Genomic DNA, 18104 nt, shown 5'->3' with positions numbered 1-18104 from the left:
CCGACTTCAAATGCTTCTCTCTCTCTCTCTCTCTCTCTCTCTCTCTCTCTCTGCTTGGGTAATTTGAGTGTTTGAGTGAGTCTAAGTAGTCATGCATATGTAAGTTTTACTCTTGGATGCATATAACTGGATCCCCCCACTCTGTGAATAATGCATGTGGTCAGAAATAATTCAGATATAGTTCTGCTCTTAAAAGCACCACTGTCTGCTTCCAGTCGGCAGTTACACTGCAGGGGAAAGGGTGGGGTGGGGGTGACGATGGGGACGGTGACAAAGACGTGGGCATGTATTTGTTAAGGGTGAGCTGATCAACGCTGAAGTATTGGTACATGTCCTTTTCCAAATGTCAACATCAAGGTGTCGCCCATCCTGTTTATATGGGGTACATTAAAAAAAAAAACAACAACCTACAAATGTGTTTTAGTGGAGACTGCTGCTAGGTTGGACCAGCTTTAAAGAACTTGTAAATGTCATCTCAGTTTTAAAGTAATATGTTACAGAGCTGGACACTCCAGATATCTGTATTTTTTTAAGGGGACGTCAAATTTTTCCACAACTTTCCCTGGGTCCTTGCTTTGGTCAAAATACCACTTTAGTTCAAACAGCACGAGCATCTGAAAAGCTGGATTTTTGTGATTTTTGCTTCGTTCTCTTCTTTCTCCCTTCATGATGTTTAATCAGTACTCTTATTTCTGTGCAATCATTGTGCTGTGTTTGTGCTCTCACATACCTGAGGTGATTGGAGAGAGTCATTTGAGGAGGAGCCTGCTATCTACATATCTGCTATTTACCCAGCACACAGTCAGAATGACTAATTTTATCCCATGACTTCAAACAGATCATGAAAAACAGGCGGATTTTTTGTTTTTCACACATTTTATAGGTTGGTAGGAGCTCCAGATCCTAACATTAATGTTACAGAATATTAAGTAAAAAAACAACATACAGTTTAAAACTCACAAAAGCTGCTACGCGGTAGTTGTTTATTATCTTGCAGTAAACTATGGGAATTGCAGAATTTGCACTTATATTACTGAGGGAATCCTGCAGAAATCCTTGCAATACATAATCTAACTAAATACAGAGATAATGGAGGAATTAAGGTAATAACTGCACTGCCTTCACTCGAGCCGTATAGCAGCCGGTGTAAGTAGAACACCTGCAGATGTACACTGTAATTTAATCACTCCAATTAAACCTGAGCTTATGGGAACAAATGAGGGAGGGAGGGCTGAAGGACACAGTAAGTCTCCTAGAAATCATCTACCCAGGTTCTCTATCTTCCTCACTTCTTTTTCTCCTGCTTCTAAATCAAAGGTCTGGCCAGGGTCTCTAACTTCTTATATCATTATTCTACTCTTCCTCCCCTATTCGTATTCTTGTCTCTCTGTCTGTCTTGTCCTTGCTCTTTTTTTTATCATCCTTTGTCTCCCTCTTTCCTCAAGGCAGCCCCACCAATTCAATATATCAGTCATTCACAGAGAGAACTTTTATCCAATCAGAGTCGACTCATGATCAGATGGGGGTGTGGTCTTCTAGGCCTTCTGAGGTCACTTTGTGGCCAGTGGCCTGGTTCAGGGGGGAAAAAAGGAAAGCATTAAGCTACAGCATTCTTTAGCCTAATTATAAAAGAAAGGCTTTATTGTGAAGCAACGTGCTACAGCAAAGCAATGGCTTTAAAAAAAAATAGCAGTTTCTCAGGAACAGATTTTCTGGTGACTTGCTGACGGCATCGCTCGACCATACTGAGGGAATTATGGGTTTGTTGTTCCAGAATCATCTCGTCATCAATCACGCTGATGGCTCAGTAAGACTTAAGAGTCTGTGCTGTCAGAACCAGGCCTTGCAATGCTCTGTCATGAATTTCAAAATGCTGTAGGGCACACTCGACACTTATTCTGCAGTGACTTGCCAAAATATTGGCAGCCTGTAACACCTGGAGAACATCTACCCTCACTTACCAGAACCTTCCATTAGACTGAGGAGCTGCTGTGTTTTTCAAATGGCCGTTTCTGGCATGTTTATGATTAGCATGCTAACAGTGATTCATTGAAGATGATTACTGAATTCATTTTGAAGAAGGCCAACTAACCTGTGAAATTAAACAATTTACTCCTGGCTCCAAATATGGTTGATTCAAGACATCTTTAGTGTTTGAAGTTTTGTCTCTTTTTGGAACTGGAGCTACGAGGCTAATGTAGCTAACAAAAACGAATGCTTTTGCTGCGATTTTTCTCTCAACTTGGAATACCAGCATACAGGTTTACTCTTTGCATATATAGATTTTTCTGGACTCTCTGAAACCTTGAATGATATTATGTGTTATACATTATGAAATCCCGATGTTATTTCCTATTTTATGTTGAGAAACATTATTCATTATTCTTGAAATATTTTAATGTTGGCTGATGCAGTCTTTCACAGAGCCCACTTCCCATCTTTACTTCCGAATAACTTCCCCTCTCTGAGAAGCTTTTTTTAAACGCAGTCATGTCGCTGACATATAGCCAATTAACCTAATTTATATTTTTTTTGGGTAGAATTCAAAACTTTATCAGTCTTTTGTTCCCTATCACAACTTTTCTGAAACATGTTGCTGCTATCAAATTCAAAATGGTTGAATAATTTGAAATATTGTCTTTAGTGTCAATTAAACTCTGGGTTTAAATTATTTGCACATCATTGTATTCTGTTTTTATTTACATTTTGCTCAACCTTTCAACTTGGGGTTGTAAATTGCAAGGTTAAAAACGGTAACGGCAGCCATCTTGAATCATCAGCCCTCATTTGTTTCAAATATTGTTTCATAATATATTCTAGGCAAGACTGTTTGACAACTTCACAACCTGAAAATTCCTAAAACAGATTGCACAAGGTTAATTGCTGGGATATTAGCTTTAATTCCTTTTTTAATCTGCGCTTAGCATGTTAGCTCCAGTGCAACACTAAAGCAGCACACTTTAGGCATATCCTTGCTGGTCGACGACATTTGGGCTAAGAAAAAAATCATCTAAATCCTCATTCTTCTACATGTTGATGCAGTACAGACAGCTGTTACTGACACAGAGGATACACCCATGCCACTGCCAGTTTGCTTAGGTGAAAATATGGCAAATGTTTTTATCACAAGCTTCAGAGTAAGCAGTCAGGCAAGGATCACATTCAAGGTCATACTTTTAAAATGTTTATTAAAGTTCATTGTCTGTGGGTTTTGAGGGTGCTTTTTGTGCAACTTGAAAAGCAGCCCACTGGTGCATTATCTGTAGCAGGAAGATTCAGCTCACAGCCTTCATTAGCGGCTGTGAGGGGGCAGGTGTGTAGCCTAGCTGAGCCTGGCACGGAGTACTGCGCTAATCTCTTGGTGTGGGAGCAGGTGGGACGCCAAGCTTATAGTCTCTTGGGAGCTGCTTGAAGGGACTCACTTGCTGTGTCTCAAATCAAGCCCTTGTGTGCTGTACTTGCTGCTTGTGTCATAGAGTCTTCACAGTAGAGAAATCCCAAAGACCTAGCCTTGAATCATTTGCTTGAGCTTGATAATTCGCTGCAATGGCTTGTTGCATACATTTCTCTAATAGCCTCCAGGGACTTTGTCCAATTTAATTAACCAGTGCTGGGCTGGAGGTAAACATATATGATGTGGTTTATCTGTTTTGTCACTGATCTAGAACATGGAGTTTCATCAATTAGCTTCTTTGGATTTAGCAATAGGAAATTGTGATACATAAAAAGATTTGGGCACATCAGTTACTACATACCTAAATATAACCTTTATGTAGTGATATGTAGATGTAGGGTAGGAGTGTAGAAACCATCAGAAAAACTGTGAAAGAATGTAGTGTATGGAGCGTCAGTTGAAACAGGGTGTGGAGATCCATGTTGGTTCTTTAGAACAAGCTTCTTTCAGAAATTTGTGAATGGAAAATGCACTGGAGCGTTTAATAACCTGCTTGTCGAGGCTGGGCATGGTGAATTGGTGAGTTTCATGGTGCCCTGATTCACCTTCACACACAAAAATGATTTTTGGTTTGATTACTCTGGTCAGTTATTAATGACTCTTCTCTGTGCTGAGATTGCCCTGGTCCCAAATTGGTGACACTTTTGTGAGATTGATTAGTTCTGTCTGACTGTCATTAAGGCCCCTGTATGATTGCTGTGGTCTGTTGTTAATGAGCCTGGTTCGTATTCTATTGCTCTTGTCTGGCCATATAATGACCCTGCTCAGTGTTTGATTGCAGCAGTCTGGCAGTGATGATTCATGCTGTAATAGCTACTCATGCAGACGAGCACATGACTCTTCTCATACCACCACAGTGTAATGTGATTTGGCCGCTCTGTAGGGTAGAAATGGACAGTATAATGTTCCTCTCTTTCTATCTCTATCCAAACTGGCAGCCAAGCCTAGTCTGTGGCAGCCTCTCTGCTTGTCTTCCCATCTGTCTGTCTGTCTATTTCAGTGTGAAATGACACCTTCTGGTGTGTTTTTATGTGCATCTGTGTATGTGTTTCTATGGGCGAGTGAATGATTGAAGATTCAGTTTGTTCTTTTTCCATAAAAGCAACCACCAGTGAGAGCATTACGCATGTAATTCTCTCCCTAAAGTCTGATTATAAGGGAATTTTGCTTTTGGCACCAGAGGGCGCTTCGTTCTCCCAGCCTCCACCTCACCTGATTCATCTAATCAACACCTTTAGGAGACAAGCCACCCAATTAAAGGAATAACTCAGTGTTTCTGAACCCGATATCAGTTGGCAGCACATATGTCATGTTGTCAGTTACTATAGCCCATTTCTATAGCTATATATATCTACTCCAAAATCTCAAATGTTTTCTTGACTTTCAGAAAGTAGAGGGAAACCTGTTAAAAAAAAGTATAATATATTATGAGTCAAAAGATGCAGGACACGCTTTTATTTCTTTCTTTCTTTTTATGCTACATTCCCATAGAAAAAACTTGCCCTTGATCCAATATGGCGGCATTCAAGATGGCGGTCATGTTCCGAACATAGCCTAAACCATAGGCCCCCTCATCCATTACTTGTTGGGCTGTTCAGATAAAAGTGTGCACTGCGACTGATTCCCCCTGTATATATCTCCTCTAAAGTATCATATATTTAATGAACAATATGAAAAAATCACAGAAGGTGAATGAATGAATGAATGATTGAGTATAACATGTGCTTAATGGCTGTTTGGACTGGAAATTAATTCCGGAAAAAAGAAAATGTCTAATTGAGAAATGATCTTTGCTCAGAGAATATACAGATACAGAGCTGCAAATCCACTCAATGTGCATCTCTGTTTTTCAAATATACTGCAAGATATAATCAATACATTCCTATTGGTTGGTGATGCACTTCATAGAGAGAGGAAATGCTGGAGTGATAATGTACTTTAAATAGAAGGACACTGGAAGTGGTGCCAAGGTCCTAGACAAACCATCCATTTTTTGTTTCTTGTATAATGCCACTAAATGTCTTGGCAAATATGCCCCCACCACACACACACACACACACACACACACACACACACACACACACACATCAACACCACTGAGTGGAACTGGAGGCTGTTTGTCGGGCCACTAAATTGCCTCTTAATGCCTGATTTTCATTCAAGATCATGGCTTCCTTTTTATCCAGCATCTTGAGTAGCTAAACAAACATCAAAAAACATATTATAGAAAATGTCATATATAGCATTTCAAACTCCATGACCCGCTGACATTAAACTTCTCAAAAAGAAAGACAGAAGTATTAAATCCCAACATGGAGAGTTCTCAAAACTTTCATAAAACAACAGGAAAGCATTAGACAACATACACATGACCAATCAATGTAACAGCTTTCAAATAAGGCACATTTAGTGCTTTGGTAATCTGTTTTGCTGGGTACAGTTTAGTATGCCTAATTGAAACATGTAGAAAAGTAGAAGCAATGGTGGAATTTGTCTTTAAGTGTAAAACCCTACAGTCCCTGAAGGAAATTACAGGGAAGCACCTAGAACTTGTTGAGGATTTCTTTTTGTCTAAATCCCAGACAGAGTCATTGTTTATCTAGAGGCTGCTGATGAACATTAATCATTGACAAACACGTTAAAGACAGAATCTCTTGATCTCAGCAGTTCACTATTACAAATAAAAAGAAGACAAAAGGGCAGATGTAGTGCTACATGCAGAGCCTTTCCTTTCCGGTGTGTTAGATTAGGGATTCAACAAAACTCTGCTGAAGGCGTCAAAAGCAGCTGGAAGGGGAATAAGGTTGTTCTTTTAGGATATGAACATATAACAAAAGTATAGGCTCATTTATAACCACACAAATCTAACAGTTTCTGTGAGAAATGGATAGCAGAAACATCTTTCTTGCAAGATTACTATGTTCTACCTCACATAAAAATTATCCTCTTTATTAGTCTGGCTCAAATTTTTAACCTCCCCTCGACTCCAGGTGAATAATGGAGCTTTGGGTCGTGAGGATAAATCACTAGCCTCCAGCTGGGTAACAAACTTATGTTCCATTAGTGGGAGACACTGAGCATAGTGTCTGGTTTACATTCACTTCTGCACATTCCTTAATTTAAACATTAAACATTAAAATCAGTGATTCAACCAGTTATTAACATTAGCTCATATTAACCATCACTTTATTTCACCTAGTATGTCCAACATACATGGTAATATTAGCTATATAAATAAATAAATAAACAAACAAACACATACATACATACACACACACACAACCACCTACAATATAGAAAAAAGTAATGAGTAAAAATGAGCCACACTGGATGAGTGATATTTGTATTTACGCAGACATAAATGTTGTACATATGTCTATCTGTGCACACATTCATTCATTGTCTGTAAGTGTTTATCCAGTTCAGGGTCGCGGAGGGTCCAGGGCCTACCCGGAATCATTGGGCACAAGGTAGGAACACACCCTGGAGTGGGCGCCAGTGCTTCACAGGGCGACACACACTCACATCTACGGACACTTTTGAGTCACCAATCCACCTACCGTGTGTTTTTGAACCGCGGGAGGAAACTGGAGCACCCGGAGGAAACCCACACAGACACAGAGAGAACACACTAACTCCTCACAGACAGTCACCTTGAACCCAGGTCCCTGGAGCTGTGTGACTGCGACACTACCTGCTGCACCACTGTGTATTAATTATAGATTACAGTAATTATAGTATAAAATTCAAACACTGTACAGTTGCACATCTATGTATACAGTGTACGTACTGCAGTTTTATATAGTACCAAAGAATAGAATATGGGAATATTATTGTAAATATGATTTCAATTAAAGCGGGAAGCATGGTGCCAAATCCTCAATATTCTATTAAAGTTTAAACATTGGGGAACCCCAGTAGTAGAAGATAAACTGAGTGAGGGTCTCCACAAATTGTTGGCCCTTTACTGTACATTGCAAAGCTCTGGTGCAGTGTAAAAACAGATCAGATACATTTTGGATACTTGCCATTTCTAATTGTAGTCACTCACTATAAAAAATGATAATAATTTAATAATAATAATCACTTCATCATTAAGATTTTAAAATAAAATGGGCCTCATTTCTGACAGAGATCTAAAACTGTTAACTGAAGCTAAAAGTTGTGTTCATTACTTTATTACTACTGCTAATCACAGCAGATCACTGAGAGGGCGCCATCTGGGTGAGAGAGAGAGAGAGAGAGAGAGAGAGAGAGAGAGAGAGTTTTGTTCACTTTCATCCGGCGCATGTGTGTGGGAACGTGTGCGGCTTTCCTCGCTGTATTTCTCCGCATGGATTTCTGATCACACTCGCTGCTCCCCGGTCTTCCCGTATTTCAGTTCACATGGGACTCGTCTCTGGATAAAACACCTCTCTCTCTGTGCCCCATGTTCGGCTCCAGGGCTCCGTAGCTGTGCCTCTTCGCTATGGCTGAGCCACGGCCGGTCTCCGACGCGTTGGCAGCTCCACGGCTCGAGTTCGGCGGCGAGGCGGCGTCTCCCAGCCGGGATGCGGCTCTGCGAGGCTGCGCGGGCCATGGAGCCGAGGCGCTATTCTCCAACGGCGGGTACAATGAGCTCAGCAGCCCCGCGGCGGGCAGAGACGCGTCCGCAGAGAGGAGCCAGACCAGCGGAAACACACCCTGCGGGATCATGAAGGTTAGTCCGCTTCTAATCACTCACTCACTCGCGAGACCCCGGGACACAGTAACGTTAACGGTAACTCAGCGTGTGATTCAGTGATCAGTTCAGAGGCTACAGTCACTGTCTTTAACCGGCTTTAACTGAGAGGCAGTAGACGTGGTCACAGTCTGAGAGGTCACTGTGTGCTGCTGTCACTGTGTTTGTACCTGAAAGGCTGTAGAACCTATAGTCGCCGTGTTATTACCTGAGATTCAGAAAAACCCAAGAGCTACTGCAATGTTTCCACTTGAAATGCAGGAGAAGCTATAGCCACATTCTTGAACTGACAGGTCACTGCATGCTGTGCTCAATGTATTTTTACCTGAGATACAGCATTTAGCTTAAAGGCTACTGTAACTGTGTTTAACTGGGATGCAGTAGGAGCTTCAGTAATTGTATTGTCAGTTGAAGTGTAGTCACAGGCTTTAACTTTTGAGGTCATTATGCTACAGACTACTTTTTTTCCAGTAGAACACCAGTTTTACTTGTGATACAATCAGTTTTTAACCCCTGAGATGCTGGAGAAGCTGTCACAGTCTTTACCTGTTTCACTGCGATGCAACAGAAGCATTGTCACAGTCAGAGATCTCACTGTATTTTTTATTTTTTCCTTTTATACCTGACTTTGTAAAATGAACACGCATGGTTTTTATCCAAGATGCGGAAGCTAGTTGCATTCTTTACATAAGAGGCTCATGCTTTTTCACCATGTAATTTATTAAGTAAGTAATTAAGCAACAATAAAAGCATTCATTATGTTTATACATGAAGCACAGTCCAGTTTACAGTCATAGACTTAATTCTGAGGACCGTAGCTATGTGTTGCTGTATTTTATTACTTGAAATCCAGTCGGGACACTTTGTATGTGCCTGGAAAGCAGTAATTGACTCAGAGGCAGTAGATGCAGTAGAGGCTGTACTCATAGTCCTTTAACTGGGATTCAAGATCAGCTACAGTCCCAGTATTTAACTGAGGTAGCTTGCGGTAGCTTAGTGACAAGTCACTGTTTAGCTCAGAGGCTACTGTAAGCTTTTTACTGCTTTTCTTTTTAACTGACACTGTTTAAATGAGAAGCAGTAACTCAGAGGGTGTATTCACCGTCTATAAGAGATGCTGTTAGTCACAGTCTTGGACAGAGGTGCAGCAGAGGCTTTAGTCACTGTTTTATTCAATTGCTAGGAACTTTCTAAATGTGTTAGATTAGTCTTTGTGTTTCGAATTAAAATGTGGCAGCAATGATGATAGTCAGTTTTCATGTGACGTTTATTTATGTTATATTCCTTTTTAAACTGAGATGTCTTTATTTTTCTGGGAAATGCAGCAGCAATTTTTACCTGAAACACAGTAGCCCAGAGACTATAATCATCGTTTTTAAACTGAGATGTTGTAGCTTAGGAGCCATGACGTTTTTAATTGTGATGTAATAATTCCTGTCTTTTACCTGTGATACAGTAGCTACAGTAGCTTTTACTTTAGATATAGCAGAGGCTACAGTTCCTACCTTAGGCTGTTACAAGTTGTTGTAAGATTGTTTAAATACCTGATGTATTCACTAGGTCAATATAGGTCCACTAGCATCGATACTAGAGACTTTAGTTGGACTAGTGTTTATTTGAGGTGTAGCCACTCAGAGTCTAATAAGATGGTAGTGGTCATTGTTTTTTTACCTCAGATTCAGTAGCTTAGCAGCTAATCACTGTTTTATTGTAAGATGCCTTGGCTCAGATGTTCAGACTCTGAATTTAGCTAAGGTGCAGTAATTAGTAGTTACTCTCTATTTACCAGAGATGAATTAGCTAAATGGCTTTTCACTATCTTTTTAACTAAGATGAATTTGCTTAGTAGCATTGGTCACTTTTTACCTGCGATGCAGCAAACATTATAGTCCGTGTTCCGTGAGAATGCAGTAGCTCAGAGGACATAGATGTTGTTTATTTATTTGAGAAAGGGTAGAGCCCAGTCACTGTCTTGTTAACTGAGATGGAGTTGCTTAGAGGCTGTAGTAAAGAAGGCTGTTTTCTTATTAATGCCATTGCTCATGTGCTATAGTGTTCGGCGCATACCTTGGTGAAGTAATTAGCTCAGAGCCTCTAGTCTGTTTGTTAGATGAGGTGCAGTATCTCAAGGGCTGTAGTTACTTTAAAACAGAGATGCAGCTGTGCCGAGGCCAAATTTACTGCTTTTTAAATTGAGTTGGGAAAAGAAATGCCTGCATCGCAGCAATAGTAGCTCACTTCATTGTAAACAGCTAACAAGCTGTAATTCTGCAGCCCAGCCGAGCAGCAGGTCAGTAGTGTCGCCCCAGGCCTGACACAGGCATTTCAGTTGAGTGAACTGTTACTTAACAAATCGCGCATCACTCAAAATCATCTGTCATTTTATCACGTTATTTTTACCTGGAAAGGCGACAACTGCTGTGCGGTCACACTGGCTGCCTTCTTACTCAAAAGTACAGGAGACATGGATAAGCATCTGATCCCTGATATATATTCGGAAAAAAAGCTCTGACTGCAAGAGAGATGTTAATCTCTCTCCTACAAGTCCGCCCACATGTGATGCGATTTCAGCACAGTACTGTAAAAATGAATTATACTACAGAGGAAATTAATTATGCGACACAGGTCTTATCTAGTTTTCTTTTAAACGCTCTCAATAGATAAATACAAAACAAATTTCAAACAAACAACCATTACACAGTGCTGCCCTCTAAAGGTGTTATATGTCACCAGCCAGATGTTTACAAACATTAAAAAAAGAAAAAAAAAAATAAACTGAAGGAAATGCACTTATATTCTGTTTGTAAAAATGTATTTGTGAATGCAACCACTTTGAAAAATAATTGCAGGACTATTTTTGTGGTGACAGTAGCGCTCTTGTCGGGAATCATGGTATTTTTCGCTTCTTTTCCACAGCAGGCCTGAACGGTTCTGAGCAAAGTGTAACTGTTAAAGTCTTGTTTCCACATGCGCATGCTTTGGCGCAGAACACATACAAAATATACTCAGCCCAGGATCCTCAGCACTGGTAGCTAACCGTTCAGCCCTGCAGTAGAAGAGAGGCCATATGTTTTGCTGTCCATGTAAGTAATTTGAAATGAACAGCCCTAGTAAGCACATGCACCAGTGCAGGCAAAATCGAAAAATAAGATGCTAAATTGTCGTCTGAGATTTCACTGTTAATCAGATAATATTGATTCACATCTTCTATTTGTCACCCAGGATTATATTGCACCCCTGTAGGACACAGAATAATGGAGAATCTCACCTTAGCTTTCTCTAAGTGCGGGAGGTCATCTTAGTCCTTGGTATTAAGAGGGGTTGTGTAAATTAGGACTGTTGTCATTTCAAAAGTGAATTGACTTGTCCAGTAGCAATCATGAAGACTGGAGACAAATTGAATGGAAGGCAAAAAGCTGTGGACTGGATCAATGGATCAATAAATTCAGCTGATTACCTAACCGAGAGTTAAGAACTGTGTGCTGCAGAAGCTTTGTTGTCAAAATAACTGAGGTGGCTAGGACCTGGTAGACAGAGATTAATTATCAGTCACTGTTGGAACACGCAAAGACATACACACATATGCAGGGTAGAAGATCCAAATTACTTTCAAGTATGTACAAGCTAGGCTATTTCACCAAATACTGTGTTATGTCCAACTATGGAAAATTTAGAGACAGGCATTTACATGTCTATTAGAATATTCTTCTATATAATTGCTTATATAAAGAATTATTTACCTCATTCAATCTGATTGGAGTTGTATTTGGTATGGTCTCAGTCAGAGCACTCAATTCCAGTTGAGGTGGATTCACTGATGTGCACTAACCATTAATATGTAGAGTGAAAATCTGTTAATAAGCCAACTAATAGCTCAGTGGGAATAGAATATGTTCAAGCATAGACCTCATTTCCATATGGACTACTCAGATTGAGGCCATTCCATATACAGATTCTATCTGGTTGCTAGAAGTTGAAATTCTTGTATATAACTCTTTAAATAGAAGAATAATAGCAATATAATTGCCTGTATATGATCACATTCAAATCAGAATGTTTGAGTGTGGTCTGCTCACATACCATTTCTTTGCAGAACAGATGAAAAAAAAATCTATGATGATGATTAGCTAGCTTGTACTACTAGCTTGTAAAAAGTAGCAGTGGGCATTATTGCAGCTAAAGAGGCTCTTCCAGAAAATTCGGCTGGGGCCTCATAACCTTTAATTAAGTTGCCATAGTATAAATTACTGCTGTGTCAAAACACTTAAAACCCAGGTAACATGCTGCATCTCATCTCACGTCAGCTGTGTCTGAAAATGTGCCCTATTCTAGTGATTCTGATTCTTTAAAAGTGGGGGATATTGAACAGGGCACAGTTTTAAACACAGTCTCTGACCGTTATGCTGCTGTTGCTAGATTGGAGAGTTTATATGCAATGTTAGCAATCTGTGCAGTCACTGTTTAATTTTGTACTCTCAGATTAAGATGATAATATTTATGAGCTGGACTGTATTGTTACTGCTAACTGGAACTAAGCAGGTTGGGATAAATGTCAGTGATGAATTTAATCAGGTTGACATTGTATTATATGTAGAGAATATAAACCTTTCACATAAATAACAGGAAATCAATACAAAAACATATGTTTTAGTTGATTTCTCTTTTTACAACAAACATCATTTTTACATTGTAATATAAATATATGTGTTAGAATGTGTTGCTGCACCCTTAGTAATATCTCTTCATGTTGGACAGTTTACTTCTCAGAGGGTACAGCAATGGCATAGCGGCCCTAAAGCAGCGTCACATTGTCATTGGGTTGATTCAGTTTGCTTAGCAACTGACACGAAGCAGCACGTTGTTCTGTCACCCTCTTCCTTTATTGAATTCTGCTGTGGCTGTGTGGGTGTCTTTGGCACTGGCACAAGGGAGCGAATGACAAGGAAAAGAGTGTAACGGATGAACACGCCGCCAGTTCTGCGTTCAAAGCTGCTGCGTTCAAGGGTGATGTGTGTGCGTTCTGGGCTGCGGTGGGGGACAATCCTGAAAATAAACAGTCCCCAATCTGTACCCCAGACATGCATGAAAATCTCTCTCTAATAGCACCACCCTTGGGTAGTGTTGTGATGCATGTCCTCCTCCCTCCTTCTTCTGGCCAAATAAATGCAAGTGATTCACAAAAAGTCCCTCAGGAGAAAGATTTGTTAAGAATGCAGACTGGAGTAGTTGAGATGTCTGAACGCCAAAAGGCTCAGATCAGTGCTGTATTACTGCTCTGAATCTGAAGCTTACAAATGCCCTGCTTTATGGTGCTGAGCTATTTTTTTGGGGCACTAGAGACTTAGATAATAATCATGTGAAAATCCAAGGTTGTAATAAAATATCAGGTGTAAAGTTTGTCTGCTTGTACTCTTCAGTGAATTTAGTGAAGTGTTAAAATGTAACAATATCTTGTGCAGTTCATCATTCAAAACTTGATTAGATTCTAAAGTTTGCCTCTTTTGTTTTGAACTGAAGTGCGCTGAAATTATGAGGCTAATGTAGCTAACAAGTCACGCCCCACTAATGACCACTGTATGAACTGTTCAGGAATCAGCACATACAGTTCAAACCATGTTGTTAAAGTAAGATCAAAATAAGACAGATGTGTATTCTGTGAAAGTAACAAATTTCATATATTTTTGTTATGTTATTGTTTATCTAGGTAAAGCTAATAGCTATTAGGTATAGCTAATGAGCTAACAGACTGAGACTAAGTGTTTAGATAGGTTTAACAGCTTTATTCAGCTTAAAACGTAGACACCAAAACCCCACGGACAGATAGTGATTACTTCACACAGTTTGGTGTGTGTGTGATGATTTAGTCATTCTGTTTGCATAATGATAAGCCTGCATTAACTGCTAGCAACATTAGCCTCATAAATCCAGTGCTAACCAAAGATTCAAAGTTGAGACATAAAACATGTCTTGGCTGATCAGCTGCATCTGGTGTGAGAGGGACATTCTGAAACTTGATTTTGCACCAAACTATTGCTGGAAGTGTTTAAAACTATGAGGAATATTAGCTTGCGTTTCCCCAGCTCTGTTAAAGCTCTTTTCTGTCACCCAGACTTGCTGAGACACATCCGTTCTCTCTGAAAGCCCGAGGCTACAGCTGATTGAGAGGACTACGGACAGACTAGAACACATTTTTTTCTCTCTGTAACACTTCTCTGAAGAAGACACTCCATCTCACTTCACCAGAGTTCAGACAGGGACCAGCACTGCAGTGTTAATCTGATATTAATCAATCTATCAATTTTTTATCTCCAATTAGTTAATCCCTAAAGGACAGAATTAGTGTGTTCCAGGTAGAGGTATGGTCGCCGGCCTTAGAGCGGTGCATATCCGGCTATAAACAGCTCTATTCATCAGATGAATGCATTCTACGCTCATGGCAGACTTCAGGAAGTGCATTATTTTAATCAGCAATAGTGATCTGAACTCAGATTTTTGCTTTAGTTGAACAGCTCGTGTGAGAGCACATGGATTAGGGACTGTCCCTCCTGTAGCTACCAGCGTGTCACGTGATTCTGTATTTGTGGTCTATTATCTACACTATGTGCCAACATCCTTTATAATTTGTGATTTCCTCTACTTTAAGGTGCACACAGATGTTAACACAGATGTTCAGTTGTGCACACACTGCTTGTATAATCTTCTAGAAAAGCATCAAATGAATCGGACGCTTAGGAGCAATGAGTTTAATGTCACTATGCTCGAATAAAATGTATGCTTTTCTATTTATAAACACAAATTGGTATCAATTGAAATGATATATTACTCTCGTGATTCAGAGTTCCTCTACTTGATTTAATAAGCTACAAGTCAGGAATAAATCTACTGAATGGAAGAAGAGATGTACACCAGTAAGGACCTGGGAGGATTTAATAAAGTAAAACAAATGATCTTGAGAATATATAATGTGAGACTCTGCTCTATGTGTGATGAGTTTCAGCTCTTGCTGAGTCCACTTTGACCCTTCTTTAATGGTCTTAAGGACTGACAAAGGCATTCCATTGGAAACGTACCAATCAGACGCATTTGCAAGTGCGCTATCACGCTGAATGATCAGTTATCCCTGTGTTACACTGCTGTAATAAGGACCAATTTTAGTTGGATACTCTTATGGATGTGTTGTAATCTTTCCTCTTGCCTTGTGTGGTAAGTGAACACTAAAAACCACTAAGATCACTTCTGTGTTTCCTGCTGGGCCCTATTCATTCAGCTCTATTAGACGTTCCTAATACCACACATGGGCTTTTTTAGGAGCTTCATGCACTCAGCAGGGTTGAGATAGCTCCTCATAACCACTCTACAGTCGTATTAAAGGGTTTGGAGACCTCTGGTCAAAGATAACACGTTATTTTTTCAAGTGGAAGTCATATTCTCATGGAATTTCTTAATATTGTAAAAACGTGTGTGTGTTTGTGTGTGGGGGGGTGGTATTGCAAATGTAAAAATAAATCAATTAGGAGTAATAAACAAATGAAAATAAGCAGTTTTTGTCACAGAGAAAAAAATGCTAAAGAATACGTTTGGTTTTGGACTTAATATACCCTTCTCTGTGTCAGATAATGGGCAACATAATATTATCTAGGCCTAATTGCTTGTCATATTTCCCATGTCTCCCTGTCTCTTTAATGAATGGCCCATTAAGATAAGTCACAGCCACTCTTATTATTTTAGTGCTACTGGATATTATTCTTTTTATTAGTATCATTGCAAAAATCTAATAACCTTTGCTGTAAATTAATTTATGATTTTGTTTACGAGAGGCTCTTTTTAAGGGTACGATGCCCTGCTTGGCATCTCATAAATGTAATATTTATGTGTTTAAAGAAATGAAATTTGTCTGTTTTAGCATCTGTTAATATGAAAAAAAATACAAAAACAAATGCTGACTTGAGAAATATTTCCATGTTTTATGCACCACATGTAAGAGCTGAATCGTCTCGTCTTCACACACATTATTTTCCACAGAATGAAGAATGACATGGGACACTCAGAATCAGTAGCTGACTCCACTCCTCTCATTCTTTCACACAGCCAGAATCCTCACAAAATTATTGCTGCGTCTATGACTCCTGATAACTGAGAACCGCTGTCTTTAGACGTTGACACATCATGTGTTAGTATGTGATAAATAATATTCCACCTTAACATCTTTCAGCGGAGTTGTATGAAATGCTAAATGCTTCTGCTTCTGGTGACAGTGATCAATTGCTCAGGTCTAACGTAGCGCCCCATCGCAGCTTGTGCAGATATGTATTCATATCTCAAAGATGAGCACAAGACTGTTAAAAGTGTCATTTATCAAGTGTGAAAGAAATCGAGCCTTTCAGACAGCTCAAGAAATCTTTCAGAGAGGAGAGAAATCTTAAGGCACCCACATATGAAATGTATGAATATGAAGAGTACCGTGCCTTTATGGCTTAATCGTGGAGGACACTAATGGGTTCGGGTCTTCTGAAGGTGGAGTGTGGATTTAGGTGATTGTGTTTGAGCCGTGTCCTGTAATATTCATGAGCTGTGTCTGCCTTCACAATACTGAGCAAATATTATGCTGAGTTCTGAACAGTAATTAAGTGTTTTAATGTGTGCTCTGAGCATCCTGACCAATCACAGATGGTCTTTTAGCATTTTCATTAAACCATGAATTCATTAATTCACATAATAATACATTGCAAATTATTTTAGAGTAGATTTTTTAGCTCAGTATAATGCTGTGTGTTTATCCGAGCGAGGAATTGGACCCCAGTCTACCACTTGGAGGGCAGTGTGTGGCCCGCTATACTTTACTGACCAGAGGATGCACAGGAAGCTGTAGCCTATTGCATTTAGCTAACACGCTAAACAGCCCCTATCAGACGTCATGGGGTTTAGGTTCAGTGATGTAATAATGTCTCCTTTCCTTTCCGCCTGGCTAAGGAGGACATATGGATACAATATGTTTAAACACACACACTTCCACTCAGGAGCAGTATGTTGGGAATCTGGGTCAGTGGTCTCTGGTGTTCACACTCTGCCTCAGCAGGGATAGCTAACTATGGTTGTTTGTGTGGTTGGAGGAGATGTACAGTGTGTAAGAGATGTGTGTGTGTGTGTTCTCATGCGCATGTGTCTGTGTGGTCTACAAGTGAGCAGATAAGCTGTATACATCCTCTATTCGTATCAGTTTGGTATGGATTACAACAAAGATAAAGTGTGTGTGTGTGTGTGTGTGTGTGTGTGTGTGTGTGTGCCGTCTCTTTGGTAATGCTCCTGTCTCCCACGGTTACAGTGCTGTCAGAGGACAGTGTTCACTCACATTGTAACAGCACCCAGGGACAGGTGTGGGTGTGTGTGTGTGTGTGTGTATCTGTTGGTTTGAGAGCTGTGCCAACCATCAGAGGAAAACAGAGGAGGTCCTGTGCCCATCTCTTATCCCCTAATGATCTCTCCTCTTTATTTCTTCCTCATGGTGTCCTTTGTCACACTCCTATTGCTTTCTATTGCTCTCTCTCTCTCTCTCTCTCTCTGTCTCTCTTAGAGACAGGAGTGCAGTGCACTTTCACACAAACACACACAGCTTGAATAATCTCTAGAGAAAAGCATGAAATAAAATGGGAGGCTCTGGAGCTTAAGTTCACCGAACCCAATGCTGCATATGGGCTATAAAGCCCCAAGGCACTGGGCTGTGGATCAGTGGAACTGCATTCTCTGGAGTGATGGAGCAGCGTTCAGTACCATTGGGAGGACTCAGAATGGAGTTTATGATCCAGAACTAATCATCCAAAGTCAGCACTTGACCTCACTAACGCTATCAGCATTATCAAGGCTGAATACAATCAAATACGTACAGCTGTGTTCTGACATCTAGTGTAAAAGCTTCCCAGGAGAGGAGAGGCC

General features: G+C 40.0%; 1 protein-coding gene across 1 annotated transcript in view; it reads left to right on the top strand.

Annotated features, from left to right (window-relative positions):
• Positions 1-18104, top strand: part of plcl5 (phospholipase C like 5) — a 214647-nt gene that overhangs the window by 116562 nt on the left and 79981 nt on the right. Inside the window, exons 21-22 of the mRNA XM_066641663.1 lie at positions 6410-6495; positions 7908-8153. Of these exons, the coding sequence (XP_066497760.1) occupies positions 6410-6495; positions 7908-8153 (332 nt within the window). The remainder of the gene's footprint in view (positions 1-6409; positions 6496-7907; positions 8154-18104) is intronic.

The sequence above is a fragment of the Hoplias malabaricus genome, chromosome 13, assembly GCF_029633855.1.
Source record: "Hoplias malabaricus isolate fHopMal1 chromosome 13, fHopMal1.hap1, whole genome shotgun sequence".
Classification (NCBI taxonomy): Eukaryota; Metazoa; Chordata; class Actinopteri; order Characiformes; family Erythrinidae; genus Hoplias; species Hoplias malabaricus.
This window is presented reverse-complemented; position numbering and strand designations above follow the sequence as displayed.